Raw genomic sequence first — 17,115 nt, forward strand, 5'->3', positions numbered from 1 at the left:
GGGTCTGGGGGATGCGGATTCGGCTGCGGATGGGGACGCCTTTACCTGAGTCGGTCCACGTGAACTTACAGCCTGTTGAACTTGCAACACTAAAATGAGATTTGAGGAAGCAGGAGCTGACAAGTTTGCCTTGGCTGTTGACTACAGGCAACACGATGTTGCAAGAAAGCCAAGGAGTGGCTCTTTTTTTTTTTTAAACTTTTAATGTTCATTTATTTTGAAAGAGACAGAGAGAGAGAGAGTGAGCCTGTGCGTGAGCGGGGGAGCGGCAGAGAGAGCGGGGTGGAGAGAGAGAATCCCAAGCAGGCTCTGGTTGTCAGCACGGAGCCTGACTGAGGGGCTCAAACTCATGAACCGTGAGATCATGACTTGAGTCAAAGTCAAGAATTGGACGCTTAACCAACTGAGCCACCCAGGCCCCCCGACAAGTGGCTCTCTGTGAGCAGAAATAAAGAGAACGGAGACATTCCAGAAATCCGGGGCTTAGCAAAGTTGGAAAGCCAACAATAACTTTAGACAGTAAAGGCTCAAACTATCTCGGGGCGAAAAGCAGATGAAAAAGGTCCCGATAGACTCAAGGTGGCTGCGTTATGTTGTGAGCGAAACATGGGGGCAAAAGGCAAACGAGGCAAGTGGAGACCCGTGACCCAGAAAGACCTTCTGCATTGAGAACATGGAACCCACTAGAAACAAATGTGTCAGACAGCGACGACATTTTTAAGGAAACCGTATTGGAAAGGAACCCAAAGCTGGGACTAAAATACAGCGTTGGCTGTTCCCTGGGTCCCCAGTCATCCATGGCGGACAGCTGCCGAGAATCGCACAGCCCCCAAAGGGCGCACTCCCCAAGCCCATTTCAGGTGTGACCAAAGAGCCTGATGGCAGGACATATTCCAGGGCCAGAGAGAACAACCAACAAGGCACTTCCTCTGGAGAAGCCGAATCGAGAAAGCTGCCCCCTTCACCATGTCTGCCCAGCAGGCCGTTGGAATTGCCACAGAGCAGAGAAGGCCACCTGTGTTCACTGGTTCCCGTCTCCACGTGGAAGGGTTCCCCGCAGGTGCCATGACCTTGCTCCATCACTGAATATGGGATCTGTAGAGGAGGCAGGTGACGTCTCTTGCGGCCTGTAGGTGTCCAGACCAAGAGGAGGCGGGACAGACCCTCTGAAGAGCGCCGTGAAGGTCACTTGCTCTAAGAGCCAAGATTCCAAGTTGGATTCTACATGTGGGACAAAGCGTGCCTTGAATATCTGGGGACCCCAGGAAGACTACTTTTCCTAGCTGCCTGGCGGTTAGGTGGGGCTCTGTGTTCCAACCAATGAAATATGAGTGCAAGCGACGCTCGTTACCTCCGGGCCAAAGTGTCCAAGAGCTGATGAGTTACCCTCACGCTCTGTCCTTCCTCACCACGGTGACCCTGGTGGCTGCGGGGTGAGATGATGGTGAACAGGTTAGAGGTGCCTGAGCCCCTGAGTGATGTATGCTAGAGGGTTCTCACCAACCCCCGCCAGATTTTGCTTGAATGAGATATATATATATATATATATATATATATATATATAGTTTTTATGCTTAGCCGCTGGGTTTAATTTATTTTGGATTTCCTCCCTGTACCATCATATCGTCTTGAAAGGTGGCATTTTAATTCCTTCTATTTCGGCCTTCACACCTTCAGAAGATTCCTCGTCTCTGCCTCACAGTGCTGCTGGGAGTTCATATTCGACGTGGGACAGAAGTGGCGAGAACAGGTGTCCGGGGCTGATCAGCTCCTGATCTGAAAGGAAAGCTTTCAAGATTTCAGGACTCCAGGTCTGGAAGGTGTCTTCTATACTTTTTTCACAGGTATCTGTTGTCTGGTTGGAGAACATTCCCTTGTGCTCCCAGCCTGCCCAGCATTTTAAAACTTGAATGGGCACTGATGTTTTTTTTTTTTTTTTTCTGTACCTATTGAGATAATCACATTCTTCCTTTTAATATGCTGATGCTGTGGCTTATGGGTATGGTTTCATTTTTTTGCAGTTTATTTAAAAATTTTTCTTAAATGTTTTTATTTATTTTTGACACAGAGAGAGACAGAGCACGAGCGGGGGAGGGGCAGAGAGAGAGGGAGACGCAGAATCCAAAGCAGGCTCCAGGCTCCGAGCTGTCAGCACAGAGGCCGATGCGGGGCTCGAACTCACGGACCGTGAGATCATGACCTGAGCTGAAGCCGGACGCCCAACGGACTGAGCCACCCAGGCACCCCTTATTTATTCTGAGAGAGAGAAAGAAAGAGAGGGAGATGGAGAGAGGGGGAGAGAGAATCCCAAGCAGGCTCCATGCTGTCAGGGCAGAGCCCTCCGTGGGGCTCGATCCCATGAACCATGAGATCAGGACCTGAGCTGAAATCAAGAGTTGGACGCTTACCCGACTGAGCCCCCCGCAGGCGCCCCTCTAGTTACTGTTCTCTGATGTTCTACCAACCTGACATTTCCGGGACCCACCTGGAGGTGGGCCTGGAGTTTGCTTGGTGGGAATAATTTGCCTACGGATTCAACGTATTTAATAGTTACAGGGCTCTTTCGACTTCTATTTTCTAGTGTCAGTTTGGGGAACTTGTTTTTCCCAAGTCTCTTATCGGTTTTTATGTTTTTTGGATGTGTGGTGGGGCCTCCTTCTGGATTCCTGGTATTGGGAACTGACGACATCCCTCCGTTGTCCCACACCTGCCCACGGCTCCCCATTGCCCATTCGATCCAGCCCAAGGCAGTTGGCTGGGCGTCCGCGGCCCTGAGGGATCTGAAGCCGATCATTGTCCCTTGCCATGTGTGGCCCCCTTACCCCCGGCATAAGGGACAACTGGGGGAGAGAAGGCAGCTTTCCAGGAGCACACTCTTCATTCGGGGTGTTGATCCTGTCCCCTCCTCGGAGCCGGGCGGGGGAGGCGCATGTGTGTGTGTGTGTGTGTGTGTGTGTGGGGATGGGATTTCGAGATGACTGCTTACAAAGACGTGGGGCGCCTGCAGGGAGAGAACTGGCATTTCCTTCCCTGGTGGCCAGTCTGCTCCCCACCAGCAGCCCTGCTCGAGCCCCCAGGCAGAGGCGGAGAGGCTGGGAGGAGCGGGGCTGAGGAAGGGGAGGTCACAGACCCTGGGACCTGTCACCTCTGGCTCTGCCGAGGGCAGGGAGCTTCCAGGGAGACCGGACAGCTGCCTGGGAGGGAGGGGTCTCAGCAGTGACGCTGTGGGGTGGCTTGCTGTTGCAAGACCACATCCCCGTGTGTGTGTGTGCGCGTGTGCGTCTGTGTGCAAGCGTGCACAAATGGCTGCATCCTAGGAGCACGGGGCTCCCCAGAGAAGCCTCCGTGTGCCCCAAGAACATGCCTGCGGCAGCAAAAGCAATGACATCCGTCCAGCTCCCTGCCCTCCCCTCCTCTGGTCCCTTTCCTCCCCTCCAGCCGGGATGCCCCCTGCACTGGGGAGGAGAGGGGTGTGCCGGGTCTGCCCTCCCCCCACGGGGCCGTGGGACCGGACACCAGGCCATCGGGTGTGGGAGGCAGGGCTCCGAATGGCCTTTGAGACCGGAGCTTTGCTCTGGCCACATTGTCAACGGGGCTGAGACCCTGGTGGAAAGAGGCCCCCACTCGGTCCCCACAGGCGGCAGGTATGGGAGGCACAAAACCCCCGTTTGCCAACGAGTGTGTCTGTCCCTCCCGGAGGGCGGCGGGCGCGGTCGTCCTCCGAGAACCCACGGGCTGGTGGCGGCACTCGGTCACCCAGGGCCACCTTCCAGGCCAGGTGTGGGAATACACGCTGCCCCCCATGCCAGGCCAGGCTCAGGCTTCCCGGAGATAACAAAGGAGCAGGGCCGCCTCGTGCAGCCCCCGTCCCCACCCGCACCTGTGTCCTTGTGGACGCCACCGGCCGGGCCTCGGGGCTCGGCTCCTCTCCGACCTGCTCTTGTCCCTTGGGCAGGGGTCCCCCATCTGGCCTCTCCATCTGCCCTCGGGGCCACGCCCCCGAGGTCTTCCGGATGGACGCGTGTGACCAGCTGCCCGTGATGTCACCCCGGACGACTCCCCAGCGGAGACCTCAGGCCCTCCTCTTCCAGCCTCCCGGGTGCAGAGTCACAGATCACGGGGGGCAGGCTCCCTCCGGTGCGTTTGAAACATCAAAGCAAGTTTCGGCACAGGAACAGTTGACATGATCCTCCTTTATTAAAACCTAAGGACATCTTTATAAAAACTACTGTATATAAAGACCAAAACAGTGCAGCAACAGTCAGTGTAAAATACATTATTATTATTATCAGGAATATTACTGGGTTTTTTTGTTTTTTGTTTTTTTTTTTTTGGTTTTCCCGGTTATCAGCTCCCAGGGAGACCCGGTGCCTGCTCGTGGGAAGTCCGGCCACGCAGGAGAGAGGACGCGTTCTTTCCCTCCCTCACCCGCGTGCCCTTGTCTGGCTGACCCTGGGGTGGACATACCCACCTGGGGGGGGGGTCCTGCCTTGTTGGGGTGACCGAGCCCCTCACCCTCGGCGTCCCGACTCCGTTATTGCACGTTACTCAGGCTGCCTGCCTGCCTCTCTGCCCGTGATGTGTCCCACCAGTCGGAACACACGACACGGGGGCGGAAGCAAAAGGGGAGAAACCAAGGTGGGGTTCCAAGAAGACATTCTCTCAGGCCACCAGTTTGGCTCCGCTGGGGGCCCGCGGTGGCAGCGCCGTCTGTAACTTTCAATCACGCACCCCAGCACACGATCCCCCCCTCCCGCCGCCCCCCCTCCCCGGGGTTCGTCTGACTTCCACGGGATCCTGCACATTTTGGAGGGTGGTTTAGGGCCATTCACAGGGCACCTCATTGCACAAGCCCACTGGGGCCGCGGTTGGCGACGTGGTCCACAGAAACGATGTTCCTGGGAACCCATGACCGCTTCTGTGACAGCACTGTGAAAGGTGCCTCCCGGAGGTGGCCCCTGCAGCAGCCCTGAATTTCACTCTGTCAAGGGCAAACTCATTGGGGCTTTGATGCAAAGATAGGAGTTTCCGATACAGAGTGATTAACGGTCAAAGCGGCTCACTCACCGAACGTCTACCCAGCACCAACTATCTGGCCGGGTCTGGTACTGAAAACTTGGGGGTGGGACGGGGACAATGCCACCTCCAAGGTCACCATCATGGAGGGGATCCCTATTTGTCTTGTGGATCTGGGCCTTCCTGTGGGGCACAACTGGCCACTTCCCAGGGGATCCTAGCCCATGTTCCCTGACATCCCTGTGTTTGGCAGGAACTGCTCCCAGATGCGCGCTGGGTTCAGAGCGGGATAAATATTTGTCGAACTGATGAACGAATGCATGCGTGAACGAGTGGATCTTCTAGAACCTTCTGTCTCGCCTACTGTTCAACTTCAACATCTGTTTTCCAGGCCACAGCCCCCAAGGTTGCCTAGGTTTGTTTAACTCCCATCTGGTGCTGTTTGTGCCTCAGGCTGGCTGGGGAGGGGGGGGGGCCTCAGGTGGTGCTGGCCACACAGCAGGTGCGCAGCATCTGAGTTCTGGGGGGGGAAAGGGCATTGCCCCTGCCCGGTGATGGGCTCGGGGGCTGCAGGTGGCAGTGAGCAGTGTCACCACCCACTGGGGGGTTGGCTCCCCTCACCCTGACCTTACAGATGGTTGTGGGGACCAGGCAGACGGCATCCGACACCCGCCAGCTAAGCGGTAAGATCAGGAGTTCCTGAAAGTCACCTCTACCATTCCGACCCCAGATTTCCACGGCAGAGGAAGGGGTGGGGGGGTCACCCACGGACGTCGCTCTGTGATGACAAGGCTGCCCCTCCACACAGACAAGAAACGCCCCCGATAACGCCACTCGGAGCTGTCACGTCATTCTGGATCGTCGAGGAACCTGCAAATTCACTTCTGAAGAGTCACGGCTCTTCCTGCCCAATCAGCCACGGTGACAAAATTAAAGTGAACCAAGACACCATGTTTTTAAAGTCTGTGACTCTGGAAAAGGTGGTTTTGGTTTGTTTCCGTTTTTGTTTTTGTGTTTGATGGCATGAGCTCCAGCAGACCCAGCGAATGGGGCGTCAGCTGAGCCGGCGGCCAGGCCGGGGCCCGGGGCCGGGGCGGGGGTGACGGGCTGGGGAGGGGTGCGGTGGAGGGTCTGACTCCCCACCTGCTGCGGACGAGGGTCTGGGGATCTGCGTGGGAGACAGTGCCCGGCACGGCGTCACCCACAGTCTGGCTGTGACCGAAATGATCTAAAGAGAGCTTCTGATTGGACGGTGAGCCGAGAGGGGTCTTGTGGCCGAAGTCTCTTTGCCCCACCCCTGGCCGTGTTTCTTCCTGTCCCCCCTCCCCGCCCCACCTCCCCCTCCAAGCCCTTCCTTCCAGCCCCAGGGCCAAGTTTGCCTCAAGGGTGTTTGGGATGGTGAAGAGAAACCCCACCCGCCCTAGCTAACTGCCCACCTGTCCTGGTGAAGTATCAGGAACCACGGAGACACGGGATCCACGCGCGCGTGTGTGCAGTTAACGCCCGTTTCGTGTCAGCCGTCCCCCAGGCGGCTGGCGGCTCCGGGCAGGTCTGCGGGACAGCGGGCTGCTCCTTGAGGTGCGGGCGACGTCAGAGGTCAAGGTGAGGGCGGAGAGGCCCGAGGGTGCTGCCCAGTCCTGGTCCCGAACAGGCGCCCGACCACACCGATTACACCATACACGGCCGACAGTTAAAGCATCGATCGAACTGCTCGTTAATCGCACAGCGTTCCCGGGGGGCGGGGGGCGGGGGAGGCCCTTACGGATACGGGGCGCCGGCTACACGGACCGGCCGGCCGGCGTCGGGGAGAAATTCTTCAGGAAGGTACGTCGTCTTCTCCTTTCTCTGCTTTTTATTTTTCTTTTTGTACTATTATTACTGGCATTGTTACAAATGACGTGGTGATAAGCCAGAAGCTCACAGTAAAAAGGAAACAGAGGCAGCTTGAACACCCGGGTTTGCGAGTCGCTAAAAATAAAAAACACTAACGCGGTAAATCTCTACCGGAACTCGTCACTACCCCGTATCTGGTTCTCAGGGATGCGCTACTGACTGGCAAGGTGGCCTGCCACAGTAGGATGGGGACAGGTTTTCGCTGGGATGAGCTGGGCTTCTGCCGGCCTTGGAGGAGCCCTTGACACTGGGAGGGATGCACCTGCACACCCGTCCCCGTGCCCGCCGCGCGGGGCGCCTTGTCAGCCCCTCTGGGAGGCCGTGACTGCCGGCCCCTCCCTCTCACGCCCCCCACCCGACCCACACACCCATCAGGTGACACACGGGCTCGGAGAGGAGCTGGGAAGGGGCGCTGCTGTGGGTCCCCGCCCGCCACGCGCTCTGCCCGGCAGGCTGTCCCGCACTGGCCTGCTGCGTCTTTGATGTCTGCTGAGCTACATATGGGAGGCCTCCGCTCCGACAGAATGTTCCATCCCGAGCCCCCACAGGGTTATCAGTCACTCCCGGAAAAGACTGCTGGTGGGGCCCAAAGCAGAGCCTTGCAAACCGTAATTCTCAGGGCTGCAGATCAGGCGGGTCTGAGCCCCGGCTGGTCTAAGGGATAGCAGCCTCCAGGCCTGGGGGGTGGGGACAGCCAGCCAGCTCCTTCTTGGCCCAGGAGGCACCTCTGAGCGAGCAGCTGTGTGTGGGTCACCCACAACCACGGGAAGCCAGACACGCAGCCCCCTACATCCCTGGCCTGACTCCTTCCTCTTCCCGAGGGGTAAACTGAGGGCAGAGGAAGCACAGGACTTGCCCGAGGTCACACTGCTCTTGGGGTAGAGCTGATGTCAGGATCTGGGTCTCTGTGGCCGCCCCACCCCCGACTCTCAGGTCCCCCTGATTCCCGAAGCTCGGCACCTAGGATGCATACAGGTGAGGGGTGACCCGCCTGGGAGGGGTGGGGCGGGGACGGCTGCCGAGCACCTCTCCAAGGCCCCCCACGGTGTCCGGGGAAGGCAAGACACGCCCAGCCCTACTCAAGACCCCAAGCAAAGTTTTCCCACGTTGCCCCTGCCAAGCCATACGCTCGGGCACCACAGTCTGGGGAGACGCACGGAAACCGTGCATCTGGTCCCCCACGGCCTGTGGCAAGCCACGGGGGCCATCGGGGTCTCAGCCTTAGTCCACGAAACGAGCAGCGTCCTTTCTTTATAGAGCTGTGGAAGGGACAGAGGGTCAGGGTGCACGGAGAGCGCTTCATCCAAGGACGGGTCGTTGTGTGCACAGCCTTACGGACTCCCTCACCCTCCGCCCCTTCTGCTCTCCCTCCGGGTCCCGGCCACCCTGGATTTCTCCGGCTCCTCGAAACCATCCAGCGTGTTGCTGCCTCAGGACCTTTGTACTGGGACGCCTTCCCCCTGGCTTTAATGCCCGTGGCTGACTCTCGCTTCTCAGCGAGACGGTCCCCAACGGACGGTTTGGACTGAATTCTCTCGGCCACGCACTGGTCGCTATTGGTAGCATCCTCAGTCGTGACCCACTTCTCCCCACGAGCGCCACGAGCAGGGGCCCGCCCGCTCACTTGCTGTGTCTGAAGGGCAGATAGTCTGTGTGCAAGAACACTGGGTCTGGCTAGGTGAGGAGGTGCCATCAGGGGACACACGTGTATCGAGCAGGGGCCACCGAGTCAAGAGCCGGGGGAGGTCTGGTCATCGCTGACACCAGCAGGACGAGGGTGTCTACACTGGCAGTGTGGCCTTGGGGGATTCATGTGATCACTTCCGGGGCAATGCCCTTCCGTGTGTGTGCCCTGGGCCAGCAGGGGTGGGGGTGGTGGTAGGGAGCTCTGCGGACGGACGTCACAGGCATCGGGTTTCTGGAAGTCTCACCTTAAACTAGAATGGTTTCTAGAAACGTCCCCCTCCCCGGGGGCTCCCACAGCCCCCTGTCCAGCACAGATCTGTGTGTCTGCCTATCCCATCAGATGGTGGCCCCACCAGGGCAGAGGCAAAGCCCACCTGCCTCAGGGCCGGTCCCCATCACGGCCCAGCCTGGGGCCTGACACACAGCAGGTGCTTAACCAGGATGTGCTGTGTGGATGCGGGTTTCAGGGCAGTGGTGGGCAGAGAACTCGGGGCGATAGCCAGTCGACCGAGAAGCCACTGGTGAGATTTCCCAGGGACTGTGCTGGGGGTGCCCTGGGCTGGGGAGCTTGGACTTTGGGTTCCCACACCCCTAAGATCAAACAGAGGGGACGGTCTCCTCCTGGCCTTGTGACCCTGGCACCTTCATTCCTCAGAGCCGCTTCTGCAGGGGGCTCACCACGCCCCCCTCCCAGGCGGCGGGAGAGCGTGCGCACAAAGACACGCGGCCGAGTGCCTGCGCCATGGATGGCCCGAGACGCGTCTCCTGTCACCACGTTGTGACAGGAATAAATTCCAGAAGCACAAACCCTCACTAGCATTTGCGAAGCCCCAGTGGCCTCTGAGACACCGCTGATGCCAGCTGGGTCCCAGCTGCCAGCTGTGGCGAAAAGCTTGCCCCGGGACGCCGGCAAGGACCCCCAGCACAGGGGACCTCTGCCCATAAGAAGACTCGGGGACCCCAACAGAGACTCAGCAAACAAAAAGAACACCCCAAATCGCACACACGTGCACGCACGCACACACACACACACACACACACACTCACATTCGGTATTCTGACACGGAAAGGCCCACAGGCCACGACTGGAGGGAGCGGAGGCAAGGGGCCCACGGGTACATCGCACAGGCTTGCATTAGAGTGGCTCTGTGTTGCCCATCCCGAGTCCACGTTGGCGTCCCCTCTCAGAAGCCACCGGCCCAGAACGGGACTATTGCTTGCGAACGGGTGGCTCACGACCCCCTCCCTCCCTTACAGCCCCCGGCCCCCACCCCTGAGTTTGCTCCTAGTCTTAGAAGTCCGCGGAAGGGGGTTGGGGGCACAGGTGGCATTCCCTCCTGTGCCACCGCTGCAGCCACCTCGGCTCTCCCTGGGGTCTCTGCTGACGTGGTTCTTCTCGGAGGTCGTGCCGGGTGCTTCGGGTCTCACCTCCCCCATCCTGAGGCACGGCGAAAGGGTTTTCTGGGGAAGCAGAAGGAAAGAAAACGTCACCTGGTGTCTCCTCCGTGGGGACTCACTGAGGACCTTTCGGCTGGGCCTCAGTGCCAGGAGAAGCCAGGTTTGTCCAAGCGCGTGGCTTCTGGATACTGAGAACCACTTGGCTTTAACACGGGAAGCAGGACGATCACGTCCGCCACCACCATGGCTCCATCCAGGACCAGCACCCGTGGCCCATGCAATAAGACAAGAAAAAAAGCCCAGTGTCTCAGGAGTGGAAAAGAAGAAACTGAATCACAACTAACAGCAGACAACGTACACGGAAAATCCAAGAGAATCCACAGGGCAATTGTTAGGACAGAACACAGATACAGAGATACGACTTTCAGTCCACGAGACATCAGATTCACCTCCAAAGCCCAATGGTGTTTATCTACGGCAACAATTACCAGAGTGACCACGTGTCTCAGCTTGGGTCATCCCAGGTAACACCAGCTGTTCTGGCATAATTTTTAATACTGTTCCCCTTCCGGGCTAGTAAGGATTTTGATTTGGATGATAAACCACACAGCCACCCTTGCTATAAAAACCTAGAAGATACTAAGAACAGGCACCAATACCACTCACGATCGTAATAAAAACCATTGTGAATCTTGGAATCATGTCACTGGATGTGACCATACCCTACGAAGCGATGGGGCGGAAACCAGGGTGCTCCTGGCACAGGGACGGGCCGAGAGACCCACGGGGCAGGGGCAGGAGGGCAAACACGGGCCCACAGGGCACTCACAGCTTTGAACAGCAGCGTCGCGATGGCACTGTGAGTCCTCTGTCCCACATCCATTCAAAGGGGTAACGGCCTAGTCGCAGACACTTACCTTCCCAGACTTCCTGGCAGACGGGGTGGTCACGTGACCCAGCCCCGTGTAGGCGGAAGTCCACTGCGCAGGGGACGTGAATCCAGGTAAGAGCGCGAGAAGGAGGGACACTCGCTAATGCAGGTGTCGTGGGGGGCCGGGAGGAAGCTGGTTCTGGTGCTGGGTCCTGACAGCTCACCTCCACGCCAGGGCGGCTGGGCTTCTGTTACTCGCATCTGATCACGGCTCTTAACCGATAAGCCATCTTCAATCAAGCCCCAGGGTGTGTCAGGAGGGCCAAGGCCGGGGAGTTGAGGGCGGGGCTCTGACAAGGCCAGCACAGCCCATCCTTCCAGAGCAGGCCAGAGGCCGAGAAGCCAACCTCCCTGCTCTGCATCCATGGGCACACGTGCGTGGGTGCAGGGTAGGGGTTCCACAGAGCCTCGTCCTCTGCCTGGAGCAAAGTCAGGTCCAGTGACCCTGCCCCCCCCCCCCCCCCGCCATCTGCTTTACCTTTCTCCATAGCATACACCAAGTTTACTTACTGGTCCAATTTACTATGTGTCTCCCCAGCTAGAAAGTAAGCCACGAGGGGACCAAAGGGTTTGAGTTCTGTGTTCACTGCTGTATTCTCAGGGGCTGGGACGGTAATCGGCAGGCACATCACAGGGGTTTCCTACGTACGTGTTGAAGGATGCACGAACCAAGAATGGAAAACCCAGATGAACCATCTTTCAAGTTTCCCACCGTCTTTTTGAGCCTCTTTTGGAAACAGAGTTCTCGTGAGTCCTTATATATAAATTACTCGAGGACCAAGGCCAAACGGGGGGAGCACGGCAAGGGCCCTGGCAGCGAGAATCTATTTAACGGCAGGACCGTCTGAGACAAAGCCGAGGGTCGTGACTATTATAGGAAAGAAGGAAAGCGAAAACAGAGGGCCGGTGTAAATAATAACGGATAGGAGGGTAGAGGTGAGACGGAAGGAGGGAATATCCCATCAACCACGTCTTCGTCACTTACGTTCAGGGGTCTGAAGAATCGTTCCGAGGTTTCAGTAAAATTAGAGGCACAACAGTAAACAGAAAAAAAAAAAATCATAAAACACAAGCAACCAAAAGCATTTGGCGGAAGGGAGAGAAGGGGAAGGAAAACAGAAATATTCGGATTTGGACATCCTTCATATGTAGGGAGAAAATAAACATGGTCTAAAGAAAGAGAGAATTAAGGGTGTCCTATCACAGCATAATTATAAAGATAACCACAGGATCAAAAACACAGCCTTGCAAATTGTCACAAGACACAGACACAAAAAACGAAACAAAGAAAACAGAGACCATATGGTGGAAATTGACAAACCTCCACAAACGCTAGAAAAGCGGGAAGCCCATCACAAACCGTGACAGAACGAACACCAAATGTAGCTGCCACGTCAGGAAATGCTAATGAGCCATACACACTCGCTTAAAAAAAAAAAAAGAAAAAAAAGACTCTCAGACCAGATGACAAACAAGGTCTCCTGAAGGCAGAAGGGGTCTTGATCCGAATCTTAGGTAAAGCTGGAGTCGAGCAGGAGAAAAAGCAGGGTGCTGGGCGGGGGGGGGGGGGGGGGGGGGGCGGGAGGTGGGGGGATGAGTCACCACGAGGATCTCAGAGTAAGGGGTGTCTGTGCACCAGATAACATGGCCTCTGCCTTACGGGGCCAGAACTGCTGGAAATGTAGGAAGCAGGGGACACGTTGGCTAGTATTTGTGCATTTTTTACAAACGTAAATGAAAATACGTATTTTTTTGATTTCAGAGAGAGAGAGAGAGAGCGTGAACGAGAGTGTGCATGCAAGCCGGGGAGAGGGGCAGAGGGAGTCAGAGAGAATCCCAAGCAGGTTCCACGCTCGATCCCAGCACCCTGGGATCATGACCTGAGCTGAAATCGAGTCGGGACGCTCAACCCACTGCGCCGCCCAGGGGCCCCACTGGTACTCACGCGTTTTGATTAACCTCTCTGTCCATTGCAGAGTAAGTTGACAAATGTGTGTGTATGTGTCGTGTGCAGATGTGTGCGTGTGTGTGCGCATTCAACACAATCCGCCTTCTATTCAAAGGGTCTTGAAAACAAACGCACAGAAAATGACTATCAGACCACGGAGAGAGCAAACTCCCAACTTCAACAAGGAGATAACGTGCTCTGATCACGATACACTAGAATTTGAAAGTATTTACAACCAAACCACAAATCAAAGCCAACTCTACCACCAAGACGTTTAGAAACTCTCTAATAACTCTTGGGTCCAAGAGAGAGCCAGGGAATTAAGATTCCAGAAACTGGGGACCATAATAAAAATGAAAATAGCACATCTCAGAACCTGTGGGATGCACAGGAGACGCTCAGAGGAAAATTTACAGCTTTAAATACTGGTATTAATAGACAGGATATGAATTAACAATCCCACTCAGAAAATTAAAAAAGAAAGGCCAAACAAACTCCAGGAAAAAGCAACTGCTACCTTAAAAGTGAAATTAAGTTGGGGCGCCGGCCGGGGTGGCTCAGTCGGTTAAGCGTCTGACTCTTGGTTTCAGCTCAGGTCATGATCTCACGGTTTGTGACCTCGAGCCCCGCGTCGGGCTCCACGCTGACAGCACAGGGCCGGCTTGGGATTCTCTCTCTCTCTCTCTCTCTCTCTCTTCCTCTCTCTCTGCCCCTCCCCCGCTCTCTCAAAGTAAATAAACACTCCTTAATAAAACTGAAATGAACTTAAAGACAAAGGCAGGAAGGAATAAATAAATAAATGCAATTTCTGGTTCTTTGCAAGACACTGAGACGTGAGCTGTGGCTGAATCGAAAAGGCAGGAGGAGGAAGTGACCGCTGGCTTTCCATTTCCGCTGTCCCTCGGCCCCCGCAGACAGGCTTTTGTCCCAACTACTCTGCGGAATTTGCCCTTGTCAAGGTCACCTAAGGCTTCCGTGTTGCTAAATCCCGTGGTCGATTCTGGTCCTTTTCTCCCTTCCCCTCCCCACCCTCCCGCCCGCCTCCGCCAGTGGGGTTGCCACAGGGTCACTCCTCTGGTCTCCGCGACACTCCAGAACCTCTCCCGGTTCTCCTTCTGCTTCTCTGGTCACCGCTGCTCACGCTCCTCTCCACGTCCCTTCCCCCCTTCTCCTCCCTTCTCCTCTCCACCTCCATCGCCCCTGAGGAGCTCATCTCCTCCCGGGGGCTCAGACACTATACATTGAGGGCTCTCTGACCTCAGGGACTTCCAAACTGTCCACTTGGCATCACCAACTGGAGATTCACCGGACATCCCAAACGTAACCTGCTCTAAACTAAAACCGGGATCTTCTTCCCCAGTCGGCCTTCCCACGATGGCCCTGACCTCAGGAAATATAAGTCCATCCTTCCTGTGGCCCGCACCGGAACCCCAGGGCTATGTCTGGGCCCCCTCTTCCCTCAAAGCCCACTCCGATCCGTTAGCGGGCCCGCCTTCTGCCGTACCCGTGAACCACACGCTTCCTGCGCCCCCTTCTCCCACCGCGGGTCGGGCCCACAGGTTTCCTGCAGTGGCTTCCTTGGGACCCTGGGCCAGAGGGACCCTGTGCAAACCCGGATCAGATTATGTCACCGCTCGGCTCAAAATCCTTCAGGGCCCCCGTCCCATCAGAGAGGAAGCCAAAACCTTCTCTCTCCATCGCCTCTGATCAAGCTCTTGTCTTCTCTCTTTTGTTCATTCCACCCTGACCCGGATGCCTCACTTCGTGGGTCAGCTTGACTGGGCAGTGGGGGTGGAGCCAGGTATCTGGGCAAACATGATTCTGAGTGCGTCTGCTCCGGTGTTTCCGGATGAGACTCACATCGGAATCAGTTGACTGTGTAAAGCTGACCGCCCTTCCCGGTCCCTCGAAAGCCTGAAGCGGACAAGCTGGCTGACCGGGGGAGAGTTCCCTCTCGGCCTGGCGTCTTCCGACTGGGACATCGGTCTTCTCCGGCCTTCAGCCTGGGACGCGTACCGGCCCGCGCGCACCATCCGCTCTCCCGGGTCTCCAGCTTGCCAACTGCAGATCGCGGGACCGCTTAGCCTCCGAAACTGCACGAGCCAATTCCTGGTAGTAAATCTTTTTATATATCTGCACCTGTACTCACGGTGTCAGGATCTATTTCTACAGCCCATCCGTACCTACAGTGTATATATATCTACAGCACGTCTATATCCACATCTCTCCTATTGGTTCTGTTTCCCGAGGACCCAGGCACCCATCTCTTCTCCCAGAGAGACACATGACTTATTCCCTCATGGCCCTCAAGTCACCTGTGCCTGAGACCCTCTCTGACCACCCTAAGAAGCTGCATTCCGTCTCCAATTCCTTCTGTGCTATGCTGTTTTGCTCTCTAGCACTAACTAAAATCTAGCCGTGCACAGGTGTTACCCACGTAGGTTTAAAATCCTCGGGGCGCCTGGGTGGCGCAGTCGGTTAAGCATCTGACTTCAGCCAGGTCACGATCTCGTGGTCCGTGAGTTCGAGCCCCGCATCGGGCTCTGGGCTGACGGCTCAGAGCCTGGAGCCTGTTTTCGATTCTGTGTCTCCCTCTCTCTCCTCCCCTCCCCCGTTCATGCTCTGTCTCTCTCTGTCCCAGAAATAAATAAACGTTGAAAAAAAAAATTAAAAAAAAAAATAAAATCCTCTGCGCATAAAAGCAGGCGTTTCATTGGTTCGGTCCACTGCCATATCCCCAGGACAATAATGATGCCGGGCACACAGCAGGAGCTCGGCAAACTGAGGTGAGCAGACGGATAATCAGAGAGGAGCGAGGGAGCCCGCCCGCTCAACTCTGTCCAACGACATCAGAAGACCTCGACGAAATGAGTGAATTGCCAACAAAACAGAAATCACCCCCCAAGGATCCAGGAAAAGAGCATCTAAGCAGACCGATTGCCAAGTGGAGAGAGAAAAACTGTCAAATCGCAAATCCAAAGTCAAAAATAAGATCAATGCAAATCAAAGCCATAACGAGAAAGCATTCTGGGCCACCAAACGGGACCCTTCTGCGTGCTCGCACCCATCACTTCGGCAAAGACCAAAAAGGTTGTGCGCTCCTCGTGTTTGCTGGTTTGTGGGGCTGGCGGCAGGGGGGGCGGGGCGGGGGGGAACCTCTGCCTCGTTGCTAGAGTAGCAGAGACATCAAGGTCATTTCTGGAAGGCTGTCTGACGTGCTGCAGAGTTCCAGACGCACATGCCCTCTGACCCCGCAACTCCATTTCACAATCATCCCCCAAATCTGCGCGCAAGGGCGAAGGATGTACAAGCCCGTTCCCTGCAGCAATGCGGGCGATGGCGGGAGGTGGGGATCAATGACATGGCCGTCGGTAGGGCACCGGTTCAAAAGCAATGTCTCCCCACGTGTGGAGAGGGAGGCCGACATCAGAAAGGACAGTCTGGGGCGCCTGGGTGGCGCAGTCGGTTAAGCGTCCGACTTCAGCCAGGTCACGATCTCCCAGTCCGGGAGTTCGAGCCCCACGTCAGGCTCTGGGCTGATGGCTCAGAGCCTGGAGCCTGTTTCTGATTCTGTGTCTCCCTCTCTCTCTGCCCCTCCCCCGTTCATGCTCTGTCTCTCTCTGTCCCAAAAATAAATAAACGTTGAAAAAAAAAAAATTTTTTTTTAAAAAAAAAGAAAGGACAGTCTGTCGCCGCCCCAAGGCCCCACGCCCACGCACCTCCCGTTCTCTGGTGTCTGTCTTAGCCGTCGTCGGGGTTGGTGACTTTAATCCTGTCTACGTGCTGAGGCCTCTTCCCCGGACTTTATTCTGGAACATCCAACCACCTCCTGGCTGTCCCCTTGGGTACCCAGCTGGCATGTCGTCCTCGACACGCCCGAAACCGAACTCCTACGCTTCCTTCTAAACCCGTTCCTCTTCAGTCCCCTTTGTGGCTGACGGCAGCTCTATTTTTCCAGCAGCTCTTGTCTCGCACTCCCAGGTCCAACCCGCCAGCCAGTATCTCATCGTTTCAAAATACACGCGGAACCTAACCGCTTTCCCTGCCGCCGCCCTGGTCCAAGCCGCCGCCCTCGAGGATTTCAATACTCTTAGCTGATTTCTCTGCCCTTACCTCCCGACAGTGCATTCTCGACACGGAAGCCAGAGTTCTCTGTGCTTCTCATATATTTTTGAAATATAGGGGGCGTGGGGCGCCCGGATGGCTCAGTTCGTTAAGCGTCCAACTTTGGCTCAGGTCACGA

The 17,115-nt window shown here is 56.3% G+C and overlaps 1 protein-coding gene across 5 annotated transcripts in view; it reads right to left on the reverse strand.

The window, feature by feature from the left end:
• Window positions 1-1,569: 1,569 nt before the first annotated feature.
• The window catches only part of SHISAL1 (shisa like 1), a 135,183-nt gene continuing 119,637 nt past the window's right edge, over window positions 1,570-17,115 (reverse strand). For 4 of the 5 annotated variants that reach the window (XM_045463478.1, XM_045463475.1, XM_045463479.1 and 1 more), the window contains exon 5: window positions 4,174-10,056. In XM_045463478.1, the coding sequence (XP_045319434.1) occupies window position 10,056 (1 nt within the window). In that variant the 3' untranslated portion in view covers window positions 4,174-10,055. Of the gene's footprint in view, window positions 1,777-4,173; window positions 10,057-17,115 lie in introns of those variants that run through there. The other variant, XM_045463476.1, reaches the window with a different exon arrangement.

The sequence above is a fragment of the Leopardus geoffroyi genome, chromosome B4 (genome assembly GCF_018350155.1).
Source record: "Leopardus geoffroyi isolate Oge1 chromosome B4, O.geoffroyi_Oge1_pat1.0, whole genome shotgun sequence".
NCBI classification, from domain to species: domain Eukaryota; kingdom Metazoa; phylum Chordata; class Mammalia; order Carnivora; family Felidae; genus Leopardus; species Leopardus geoffroyi.